The sequence below is a fragment of the Peromyscus eremicus genome, chromosome X, assembly GCF_949786415.1.
Source record: "Peromyscus eremicus chromosome X, PerEre_H2_v1, whole genome shotgun sequence".
Classification (NCBI taxonomy): domain Eukaryota; kingdom Metazoa; phylum Chordata; class Mammalia; order Rodentia; family Cricetidae; genus Peromyscus; species Peromyscus eremicus.
Genome location: NC_081439.1, coordinates 34,966,357 through 34,979,842, shown reverse-complemented (window position 1 = coordinate 34,979,842; position 13,486 = coordinate 34,966,357). Strand labels below are relative to the sequence as shown.

The window sequence follows — 13,486 nt, the reverse complement described above, 5'->3', positions numbered from 1 at the left end:
TCACTTCTGCAGTGTTCTTGTCCATGGCTCCAGTAATTGTGACATTTCCAAGTATTACAGTAGTTTTCAGTAATACAGATATCATTTGTTACACCAGACTGATTATTTTAATTAGCTTAGTGGATATTTATGTGCTTTTTGAATGAGATCATTTTCAAACGGTCTTTATTGCTTCTTGAAACACTTTATTTAATCATTCAGAAAAGTAGGAAAAGCTCATACATCATGAAAAAGGAAAGGAGAGGTAAGTCAGGAATTTGGTATGTGGTATCCTGACTCCCTACAGGAGAGGGGACAATTCATTCAGAAAGAAATGGTGATTTATATGTGATACTGATTCCCTGGTCAAGAGGATATGATGCATAATTGTCATGCAGTTGTCCTCTGTGCAAACATAAAACAAAAATGAAAACATAGTTGAAAGGACAGGAAAGATTTCATCCTTGAGAGTGCATGAACACAAAATTGACTATAACAATATAGAGTATAGGGAAGGGATTATACACAAACAGTTCCTTTCCTAGAAACCACAAGTATCTTATACTTTGGATTCCATAGGAGCACTGTCTACAGGAAATAATGACATTCTGTGGCCTCACATATAATTTGAGATTGAGAGGATTCAAAGAATACATGGAAAAGATCAACATGCTTGTACCATATCTGTGGCAAATAATATTCCACAATCCTAAGTAAATTAAGATTTTTCAAATGACAAGGCACGTTTTCTTGATATAATATTACACTATATGATTGTATTAGTAATTCTGAATAAGATAAAATTCCTTCATATGAATAAAAAATATCTATCCTTCACTTTTGACACTAAGATTTTCAGCTTTAAATGACAGATAATATTCTGTCCTGATTTTGTCTAATTTTTAGTTCCTTATTTTCCTTTCACATACTTATTTCTAATTTTTTATGTAATAAGCACAAATACATTCAAATATCTAGGTAATTAAGCATGGCTTCTGTTTCTACTCACCTACAGAAGGTTTTACTTGGGACAAGTATCTGTAAAAGAATGTGAATGGTGTAAGGAGAGACAGAAATGTTATCAAAGAATATAAGAACAGCTCCCCAATGATTATTGTTTGAAATGTCAACTGAAAGATAGCATATGACTAGATATAATCTGAATCAGAGGTCTAAATGAGTAGATAGATAGACAGATGAAAGATCGATTGATAGACAGATAGATAGATAGATAGATAGATAGATAGATAGATGATAGATAGATAGATAGATAGATAGATAGATAGATAGATAGATATGTATATATATGCATACATATATTTATAAATATACATCAATATACATATTACACACACACACACACACACATATGCTATAGCCAAAAAAAAAATTTATCGAGGTTACCTTCAGCCAGAACATTTTGAAAGTTTTCTGGTGGGATGTTCTGTTCCTCAGCAAATTTCTCAACTTTTTCATGTTCTTCGTCAGTCAAAGGCTCACCTCTTCCTACATTGCATGAATGACAATGTCAGAGACATGTTCAGTAGAATTCTGCAGAATATACATTGCTTCTTTAGTGTCCCAGCATGGTATGCAACAGAAAATCTCAACTTCTCCAAATTATGCTGGGTAGGTCAATACAATCAATAATAAATCTCTTCGTGTTCCATTTAATGAAGTCTAAATGGTGGTATGACATACTTTGCAGTGTTTCATGATGCATCAAAATAAAATCTCTTCTCTAGAGAATTTGCACATCTCAATCCTATCCACCTGCAAAATCATAACACTAGAGAGTCGTGAATGCCACTCAGTGGAACCTTCACATTTCTCCCAAGTCTATACTTGAGAGTTCATGTTTTAATTTCATACACACTTGATCAAATGACACTCATAATGGACTGAACTTTGGGAAAACAATATTTCCTCTACTGTTTCTAGTGAGGAAACATGAAGATAACATCTTCCAATAGCCTCACACATTGTCACCAGTCGTCAATGACCATACTACTTGAATTACAATATAATGTAAGAGTTGGTCCACACAACAATAGGATTGTCATTCCAGGGGACAGGAAATTGTAAATCTCATGATACTGTATTTGGGGGTGAATCTGACTTAATCCTCTTTTGCAGAGTGATACTTTTGCTACAATTTCAGAGAATCCCCTACCATGCTTACCAAGAACAAAAATCAACTTTGTTTCTCTGCCAGCTCTATCCACATTCCTACTGGTAAAGACTGTATGCTTTTCTGTTACATACACAGGTTGAAACGTGTTGTCACCTTCATCTGTAAATTGGAAATATTTAAAACCTCAGTGTCAGTCATTTTTCTACTTTATTTGATATCACCTATTTGCTAAACATTAATATTGACCCTGACTCTAGCAATCATCTCTGATTCACTATCATATGACACTTGTGTGCAAAGATATTCCTGTAGTCATTTATTTTGCATATCCCACCATAATACAGTGGCCAATCATTTTTGCTCTTCAAACCTGATAGTGAATCATAAGTACAGACACTTTCTCTTTTCTTTGAATTCCTAGTGTCAAGACTTCTATGACCAGTCTGTTGGTTATTCCTTTCTCTTTCAACCAGATCCCAAAGCCCATTTTTTCAATTCACTGAAAGTATGAAACTATGGTGTTATACCATGATACTTGTTGGGAAAATGTGTACATGTGCAAAAATAGACCATACTAATTAGTAATATGCACATGTTATCATCTTGTAAGATTATTGATGCAAAAGATGTAAAGATGAACATTTTGAGTATACCAGACATTCATGTTTTTTATGTCTGTCTGTGTGTTATGTGTTTAAGTGTCTATCTGTCTGTTTTTTCTCTCTCTCTTTCTATCTCTCTCTAACGGTGTGTGTGTGTGTGTGTGTGTGTGTGTGTGTGTGTGTGTGTGTGTGGTTGTATGGTATTTCTACTTACTGACACTTATTAAATGATAAAAGTTGTTAATGAGATAATAAAAGGAGTTAGGATCTGGTCATTTTCTATTACAGGACTACATTTTAATATCCATGTTAATTTAGGAAAACATTAGACTTGCCAGACGAATGTGTCCTCTGTTCACTTAAGATAAAATCAAAAGTCAGATTGCGTATAATTCAGTGGAATGGTACTGCTATTACTTCAGCAATTCTTACAAAATTGAAGTAGTCAGTCTGAAATTCTTAAATAGAATTCCCTCTAACTGCTTTTAAAAATTGAAGTTTATCATCCAATAAAATAAATGTTGTAATCTCTCCAAAATATGAGAAAAGGAAACATTGAAATAGAATTGTTAATTTAAATTTTCCATGAATCAAGAATGACGCATAATTTCTGCAATATAAGTACTTGAGATCCTAAGGCATGAAGTTTCAGAAGATGTTTGAGGCCATTGAGGCCTATTAGTGAGTGGCAGGTCTGTCTGATAGTAAACTGAGACACTGTATGAAAGAAAAAACACTGAATATCAACTAGAAATAAATTTTCATGCAGGAAAACTATTTGAAGATATCTTGTTAGAATTATTCACATTTTTAGGTAATAGTGTTCTTCTCCATGTAAATTTCAGATGATCTACAACGTACTCTGACTTTCTAGTGTATCTCAGTTCATTGGAAGGATTGATAACTTTCTGAGTAGCCAAAATTGTTCTAGATCCATGTACCTATGGGTGGCTGAAGTATTAGCATGAATGTGCACAATCACATTACTTTTGTTCATAAAGGAAACTCCTAGATCCTGTACTTACATTGGGTTTTGTAGGTGCCATCTGCTTGCTTATACCCAGTGACTTCGGTCTTTGAGCATTGGCCATTCGAACTAAAAATCAAACAGAGAATCCATGGTTTACTCTTCATAACTTGGAAATTCCTATTAAAGATCTTCAAATATTATAATGAACTTGAGAGAGTCATAATATCTATGAACAGTGTATAGAGCTAGGACTTACCTCACTATTCCTATTTCTTGTTTAGAAAAGATCATTCTGTTTGTAATCATACAGATGACTGGGTTTTTTGTGCCCATTTTGCCAAGTGCTCTATAGGCTCTGATGGCTTCCTTATCAAAACTTTGCTATTCACTGAGTATGACTTTCATTATGCTAATTCTCTTGTTCTAGTCCAGAGATAATATCGAAACAAGTATATATGCATGTGTTTAAGTGGTTTTATTTGTAACCTGAAACAAATAACTGTGGCTACAAGAGAGAAATGGTTCTAAACATTTTAGTCCTAATGGTGTTATGTAGTCTTTCATTAAACATAGTCATCCAAATGCCAGAGAGAGAGTCTTTGAACCTAAAGCTTCAGAGAAAGGGATTCATAAGTTAGATTTATCTGTCCTGTTTGTGGAGGACTTTTTTCTGACATCATGATTGGATAACATAACATGTATGGCTTTGACCTAAATGCTCACATATACCTTTTGACTTACTAGAAATGAGAACCTTAGAGTTTCATGCATCTAATATTAGAGAACAAAATTCAACCACAGGCCTCCAACCATAGGATTTCTAAATAAACTCTCATGGAATTGGAGACACTATCTAATCTCTTTGTGGTGTCCAGAGCTACCCCATCATGGAATAATATAATCACATTGCTAAAGATGTGATTTCATGACCAGAAGAAGAACATTCCACTGTAAATTAAACAACATGAAGGCTGAAAAATATAGTCTGCTCAGTTTACATGGCTGACCATTTGCTTACTTGACATAAAATGACACTCCCATTTTACTACATTTGTCATTACAAGTAAGTTCACGAACGTAAAGTCTCATAGGTGCTCCAAATGCTATCTTGTCAGCTCTGTCAGCGATGATGGCAACTGTCCTCCATTTTCCTGCAACCTGAAAAAAACAAAAAGATAAATAAAGGAGAAAAATAAAACAGGTCATTAAAGTATGAGTTCATACTCTCATCTCTGATCCTAGTCCTTGGAAATATGTAAACAATCTAAAACTATCAATCAATAATGTTTTGTTTATTAGTTCAAGATTATGTATCTACAGCTGTAGAATAACACAGGGTAGTATGATGACTTGATTATCAGCATTTTGGACTTGAGACTTTGTGGAATTGCTCATGTTTTGGCCTCTTATGCTCTGCAAATTCAACCTATTGTTTGCTTATTTCATTTGTTTCATCCTAGAGAAATATGATTGGAAAGCATACCTGAGTGAAGATCAGAAAGCTTATTTCATTAATACAGACTTGCAAGGACTAACTGAATGACACATCACATCCACAGAAATACGCTGTTGAGGAACCTCAGACATAGGCACAGACCATATGATTTTACCTTAATTTGAGCATGAGCCAGTCCAAATGCCAAAGCCAGCAGCAGAAACTTTACCATGGTAGCACCTGTCTTTGGTCTTCTTCAGAAGCTCAGAGTAGGTCAGTGGATATGAAGGAACTGAACTGACAAAGACTTTTATACAATTAGTTAGAGGGAGTTTCATGAAATCAACCAATGGTTCTGCACCACAACAACCTACATCCATCCGGTATTTCCTCATTGGCCCTGCTGAATGGTGTATAATATCATATTCCTAAACTAAGAAGATTAGCCTTAAGGTCAAGTTATGTTGGGATGATTAATTGTGCATCCTGTCAGAAAGAAAGGATTATCCCTGTGAGAGCATTAAGGAATGGCTTTGCCTCCAGAACTATACTGGTGGATAAAGGTCACAATGCATATGTCTTCTTTGATTCGTTTAAACAACATGACATGCGTTTTAAAATACATTCTGAAACTAAGCATAATACTGTGCAGTTAAATGCATTTAAAAACGTGGCCTGGGATATATGAGACCGAGTAACCACACTCTTAGAAGATAAGATTTTAAAACATTTGGAGGATTTCCTGTAAGGATGTTGATATGTCTTGTGCTGCTTTTAAGTCGTTCCATACATTGACTTCTATAGCCTTCCACCACATTAAATTCAACTACCATGGTACAGAGCTACAAGAGCTATCATCAAAGCTTAACTGTATAAATAATGGGGAAAATGCTGCTAGATGTCCACTGGTGATAAATACAAGTATCATTAATTAAAAGAAACCAAATCAAGTGAAACAGTCTATAAAAATAATAACCTCAGAGAAATTATATAATTGTGCAAAGGGACTTTCCATTCAAGCTGAAAATAATGCTTTACACTTCCTAAAGCGATGACCCTCCCCATCCAGTTGACTTCTTTACACATCAAATCCAAGGTCTATGTTGTGCATAGCGATAGGATGTTTTCATCCATTTCTAGGAACCACCAAGAATATCAGGACTCTGTAGTTCTTGTTTATCCTCTGGGGCTTCCCTCTCCAACACATCAAATAACCTACAGTTAGCACTTTGGTAATTTTGTTTGACAACCCATGGTTTCTGACTACACCATTACAAAGCATTAGTCTGTAATTTATGACACTTTCTTTAGATTATTTCATGTTATTATCACTATTTCTTTCAGTTTTTAAAATTATACCATAATAACATCATTCTGCACTCCCCTTTCTTCCCTCTAAACTCTCCAATATGTACCTACTTCCTCTATTTCAATTTTGTGGACTCTTTTTTAACTAAATGTTGTTATATGCATATGAATTTGAATGGTCACATTTGAGTCCTAACTTTTATCTGAAGATTTGGAGCTAGGAATAACAGAAGAGACCTAACATGCCACATTTGTCTTTTTAGATCTGGGTTACTTCAACCAGAAAGATCTTTTGTAGTGCATGCCATTTACCTGCAAATGTCATGAATTCATTTTCCTTTACTTTGGAATATTATCATGGAGTGTATAAGGACCACTATTTCATTATCCATTAGACAGCTGTAGAACATTTATGTTGTGAATAGAATAGCAATGAACATGGATAAGAAAGTATCTGTGAAATAGAATATCAAGTCATCTAGGCATTTTTCAAGGAGCTATATATCTGAGTCACACAGTACATATTTACCTTCAGAAAACTAAGAATTCTCCACACTGCTTTCCAGAGTTGCTATACAAATATGTAAATCCCAACAAAAGATGGCTCTGGGCAACACAACTGTACAAGTGTTCAATATCTCTCTCTGTGTCTCTGTCTCTGTCCTTCTCTCTCTGTCTCTCTCTCTCTCTTGCTCTTGCTTTCTCACTCTTTTGCTCTGTGTGATTGTCTGTGCGTGTGTACATGAATGTGTGTGTATTTACATGAGTGTGTGTGTGTGTGTGTGTGTGTGCGTGTGTGTGTGTGTGTGTGTTTTATTTTCAGTTGACTCCATTCAGTTCCTGGACTCATTTTGACTGGATTTTCTCTTTTCTTTTACATTGTGTTTTAAATTTGTCCGGTTTTCTGGATATTCATTCACACCAAGCATGTTTGTTTACACTGGACATAAAGTAGCCATTTCCTGTCTTCTGAAGATTATGGAAGAGGACTTCACTCATGGAATTGTACACTTTGTTTCTAATCTAGGGGCCACTGATGGGTTGGAGCTAGGAGGAACATTGGCCAGCCCTATTCTTTCTCCTTTGAAAGCATTAGGGCCCAAGCATTAGTTCCAAAGCTAAGAGTACACATATAGCCCTGATTAAACTCAATCTCATAGAGCCACAAATAAAATTAAAATAAATGATACTGTGAAAGGGACTTGTTTGGGAGGGAGGACTTGACAAGATTGAAACGACATCAGAGAGAAATATTAGAAAATTTCATTTATGTGGGAAATTGTCAACAAACAAGTTTTTAAAAAGTATTTTACTTGAGATATTCATGGCAAATCACCTCTTTGAAAAATAATGAAAAAGAAATATTGTGGAGTACGGAATGAAATGTGAAATATTGTCACATTCTGTGCATTCCAGTTAACAGACCTGGGTCCCTATGTTGCAAATATTCTTTCTTCCATGAAATCCCTCCACTCTGTCCCAAGACCCAATCTTCTGTTTAGTGACACTCATGGGCTGTGTGTGGTCTCCAAATTCTACAAATATGAAAATAACAGTGTAAGGGACACTAGTTCTCATTCTTTCTTCATGTGCTTTTGTTTTCTGTTACCAGTCAGTAACAATGAGTGGAGAATCCACTTTATAATCCAATTACAGACTGATGATGTGCTTCTCTGTTTGTTGACCTTTTCAAACCAAGTTGATGATTCACTGACTTCTGTTTCTCAAGAACTCAGCTGCTGTATTTCTTGGCTTGATGCTCAGGACCAATAGGAAGAGAGGCAGGTACCTGTCTGACTTAATTGCCTCCACCATTTGGCCAATACTCAGCCCTTGGGCACAGATGCACTGTAATACATTTGTTATGGTTTCCAATGGGAGTTTTATTTTATATTTTCAGAGAGAATAAACTGACTTGTTACATGATTGCTCCTTCACTATTTTCTATAGTCCTCTGTTCAAATCACTACTCATTTATATTAGCTATGTTCTCTTTTATTAATGATATTAAGGATTTTGTTATGCATTCTGAACACATGTGCTGTTAGAAACAATGTATTCAATTATCTTCTCAATATATGAACTTTCTATCAACTATTTCTTCAGTGTACCTCAATGTCCCAAATATCTAAATTTTGATTAAATTCTCCTCTGTCCCTATGCCTCTTTCTCTCTCTGCTTCATAAGATAATCCAGAAATTCAATGATGATTTTCCTAAAACATTTATTCTCTATACTATATCCAAGATTTTAAAGCTTCACATGGTCAGTTCTCCTAAATCTTATCCAGTTTTGTCTCTTAAATATAGGGATCTTGCGTTTTTTTATCTGAAAATCTATGTTCTGTGGAAAATGACTCAAGAGTTTCTGATTACACATTTTCATTTTTCATGAACAATACACATGTTGTGAGGAGTGATTATATTTACTCAAAGATATATCAAAATCCTTAACAAAGAATATCCACCAGCATATGCTCCTTGACATATTTAATAAAACAGTTTCTGTTACTATTCCCAAATTAATAACCATATTTGGACCCTGCTACATTATAAAAGAGATGTGCTTTCTGTTCAATGCACAAAATGGTATAAACATCACCAAAATGTATCAACCATGGTGATTCAGAAAATCAAAACTCTTTAATTATCAGTAGAGTGACAAATGATCTCAGAGTGCCCAACCTCAAGCAGTGCTTTTGGCTTAGGATTCCTGTATCATCAAATTCAATCACTGTCATCCATTCAGGTTGATGTGAAATCAGAAGAGATTTATTTTATTATTTTCCCCTTCTGTCACCTTTCCTCTTTTGTATGGCAGGAACATGTCCTGGACATTCCCACTGTCCTTGCTGGAGTAAAGGCATATGCATTCTTTACTTACTACTCCAGTGCTGTCTCATAGTGCCTAATTTCTAAAGGTTAATGAAGTTTACCTCTCTTCTCCACCTCTTTGAAAATTCTAGAATAAAATGTTCCTTCATTAAATTCCTATGTCCAGTGTCCATCCAAGTCTTAGACTTTAACATAATCAGTTCTTCTAAAGTTTCTTAAGCTTTCCTTCTCAAATACATAGATCCAGGGTTCACATGGACTTAGCTCTAGTGTATTGGGGAAAATAACTCTGAAAATTTTGATTGCAGACATTCATTCCCTTCCAAAAATGTGTTTATGATTAATAATATTTTCTCTTGTGCTTATCAAAATTCTGTCTCCTTTCCATTTTCCATTATAAAGTGTAGTTTTAAATTTCGAAATTAATATCTACATTTTGCCCCATTGTCTTTTAAAATCGTACTGAAGAGTACAAAGTTGAATTAACCATGAGAGTCTGAAAAGTAAATATTCTTTATTTTCAGTTGAGTGACAAGTCTCCTCAGAGTCCCCAACCTCAACAGTTCCCTGTGGTTTTGGCTTCATGTTGAATCCTAGGCAGTTTGCCTCATCTGTTCAGGTTGAGGTCAAATTAGGATAGTTTTTAAATATTTCCTTCTTCCATCATCTTAATCTTCTTCTGGCATTAATGTGCCAGGAATTTCCCAGTGTCTTTGCTTGAGTACAAGCATATCCACAAACTTAGTTAAGGATTTGGTTTTCTGAAAAGCTTTATGGAACACTAATCAAATTCATTCATTCCAATTCCCTTGTTTCTGTCTATACTCACAAAACAGTCGTATTAGTTCATCAAATTTTCACAATTTTTAATGTGACAACAATCAATTTTAAAAGAAGTCCTGAGTAATGACAAAGACAAGAGGGGAACATGGGGTGGTTCAGAAGAAGGAAAGGTAAGGAGCAAATGATGTGATTATAATATAATATCTTAAAATGGAAGAAATGAAAAGATTTCACAATTTTAAATTAATATCTGTTATAAATATAATTCTCTGTTTATTTTGAACAGTCTGAAATCCATTTTTCATTTCTTTCACGTTCCCTGATTTTTATTTTATATTAATCTTATGAGTGACAAGCCTTAAGGGCTTATTTTGATGTTGTTTTCAGGATTCAGCCAAGAGTAGTAACTATGAATTCCATCATCACAGAGTAAAAGCACCCAGGATATTTACACATGAGGTCTTCATCTAAGGACATGTTGCATTCTCAGAGCCTTCTCTCACTCTGATGACAGACCTTATACTAAGGTTTTGGCTAGAAGGAGAAAACCCCAGGCAGTAGCTTTCATGGAATATACAACTTTATACACATGAAGCTATTTCCCTCTTTCTTGCATGTTTTGTTCATAGGTTCACACATACCACACTGAAAACAATGTACTGCTCTATACTTTCTTCTTGTCTCTCTACTTTCTCTTTTCTCAAAATAAATTTGGCAGACACAACTTCATGAGCCACAGCTTTGAGGAAAGGAGGCAGTTGGGAGTGACTCAGTTGAAATTCTGTATGTATGGAGCTACCTTAAACAATCTTCAAGACATGTAATGAAAATAAGAGTAAATAGTCCTCAGCAAAGAGAAAAATAACATAGTTAATATAATGAAGACGCAAATGAATCATAGTCGAGTGACATATGATCCCGACTGTAAAATATATGAAGTTCAGTGCTCTGTTTTGTTAGAAAGAAAATCCCAAAAATGTCAAATATTTAACTGTGTTCTTTACATATCAGGTACTATATTAATACATTTTCTTGTTTTCAGTTGCCTTCAACTTACATCATTTTCCCTCTTCTTCTCCTACCTCAAGCCCCTCCCACATACCTTCCCTCCAACATCTTTTATGCACCACCCACTCAACTTTATAGCCTTTTCTTGGATTATTATATATATATATACATAAACATGTATGGATGTATGGATGTGCACATGCACACAACCTGAGGAATGCCATTTTATTCCTTGAATATATATGGTTTCTGGGCTGACTATTCTGCAATGAACAACCAATTGCAGTGCGCTTCTTACCTGGGAGAGGTTAATTCTCCTTCTTCCCACACTCATTAGAGTTTTGTGGTCATCATCCAGGGCTGGGACTCTACATAGATTTCCCCTTCCATGTTAACATTGCCACTGATATTGATTTCTTCCCCATCTTGCTAATCATATAATTTCTAGCCGAGAAAGTTTCACAGAAGAATTCTTGGTATTCTGGCTTTTAGGATCTTTCTAATTTCTCTTCAGAGATGTTCCCTGGTTACTAGATGCAGGAACTGAGTTGCGGATGTATCCATTGGGACCCAGCCCCCACAATCTGTTTTTCTCTGCCTTGTATCCTGTTGGAGATTTCTGTGATGGTTTCCATTTGTGATAAAGTGAAGCTTTATTTCAGGAGGAGTTCTAACTACACTCGTCTGTGGTTATAAATATCAAATTTAGAATGCGTGTTGGAATTGTGCTGGTGTAGTAAAGTTGCAGTAGTAAATTATTTTCTAAAATCCATGACCTCACTAACCCTGGGCACCTGACAAGGTTATCAGGAATAATTTCCTTCCTGTTATGTTGTTATTGAGTCCTATCAGACAGTTGGTTGCTGCCAACACAAGGTCACTTCTTGTACCTTTTTCCTTATCTTGCCATGCTTCTAATTGCCATTGTTCATAGTTGTTTCATCTGGTTAGGACTCTTTATTTCCCTCTCTTAGCTTCCTAAACAGCATTTTCTGGAACCAGGAAAGTGAAATCACAGGAAAGAAAACTTAGGATCATAGATCCAGTTAGAATGATCTGAGTCCTGTATCCTAACTGTGTAGTCATTGTGGAGTGACTTCAGCAGTAGGGACCTAACCACAACCTCTGAGATTTAAGCAAGCTCAAAACAGATACTTTATTTTTTTGTCAGTCAGATTGACAACCTGCCAAATCATTCCAAAGGAATTTTCTCATTCCTGATACTGCCTATTTGTTATTCTATTTTTCTTGTAGGTAGTTTATCAGTCCAAGTGCTTAGCTTCTTTTATTATATCAATGTCTATTCACATTTATATGTATATCCCTTCATTTATATGTATTGTGCGTAATTTTAGATAAATACAAAATATAAATGCAAAATAAAATAAATTATATAAATATATAATATAAATATAAAATATGTTCCCTTGAAGCTTGATCAAACAACTTTGATGTTATTTCATTCCCCTCCCCATGCCTTCTTGTATTAAATATCTCCCTCGTCCCCATTTGGTACTTTGGCTCTGTGATTCTGTTTTCATCTTTATAGCACCCTTATCTTATCATTAACCTCCCAATCCTCGATCCTCCCCTATACATGCTCCCTTTCCACTGTCCAATGTCTTTGTTCCCTCAATATTATATATTTAGATATGTGGATCTGTAGCTAGGAACTGAAGATGAGAAAGAAAATGTGATGTTTGGGGGTTTGGGTCTGGGTTATCTCACTCAGTATAATCTTTCCTTCATCTTTTCATTTACTTGCAAAGTTCATAATTCTAATTTTATTTACAGCTGACTCTTATCCCATAGTGCATTTGGAATACATTTTGATTATCCATTCCTCAGCTGAAGAGTATTTAGGTTGTTTCCATTTCCTAGATATTGTGAGTAGAGCAGCAATGAACATGACTGAGAAAATATTAATAGGATAGGAGGTAAAGTCCTTTGGGCATATGACAAGGAATGGTATAGTTGTTTCATATGGTAGATTCACTGTCAGCTTCTCAAGAATTTTCCACGCTGGTTTGCAGAGTTGTACAATTTTGCAATCCCTTTCTCTAGATTTCCTCGCAGGTTTCTTGTTTGTTGTCCTTTTTATCTTTGCTCTTCTGACTGGGTTAAGAGGAAGTCTCAACAGTGCTCAGATTTGCATTTCCCAAATGACTAGTGCAAAAGGACATTTTTATAAAATGTTTCTAAGCCATTTTTCTCTCATTTTTTAAAGAATATTCTCTTTGAGGCCCAGACCAATTTTGAATGGAGTATTTGTTTTCTGACTCTGTTTTTTGAATTCTTTTTATGTTTTGTGGACATTTATTGTCTGTCACTTGTAGAGATGGTAAATATTCCTACCTCTTCTGTGAGCTTTCTCTTCACCCAACTGATTGTTTCCTTATCTTTGCAAATACTTTTTAGTTTTCTGAAGTCCCA

At 35.1% G+C, this 13,486-nt stretch overlaps 1 protein-coding gene across 1 annotated transcript; it reads right to left on the bottom strand.

The window, feature by feature from the left end:
- Window positions 1-1,000: 1,000 nt before the first annotated feature.
- On the bottom strand, window positions 1,001-5,352 carry LOC131899992 (odorant-binding protein-like). The gene is made up of 6 exons (XM_059251458.1): window positions 5,296-5,352; window positions 4,704-4,843; window positions 3,741-3,811; window positions 2,162-2,272; window positions 1,384-1,485; window positions 1,001-1,017 (listed from the first exon to the last, which is right to left on the bottom strand). Exons 1-6 carry the CDS (start codon window positions 5,350-5,352, stop codon window positions 1,001-1,003), a joined length of 498 nt encoding a protein of 165 aa, XP_059107441.1.
- Between the last annotated feature and the right edge of the window lie 8,134 nt (window positions 5,353-13,486).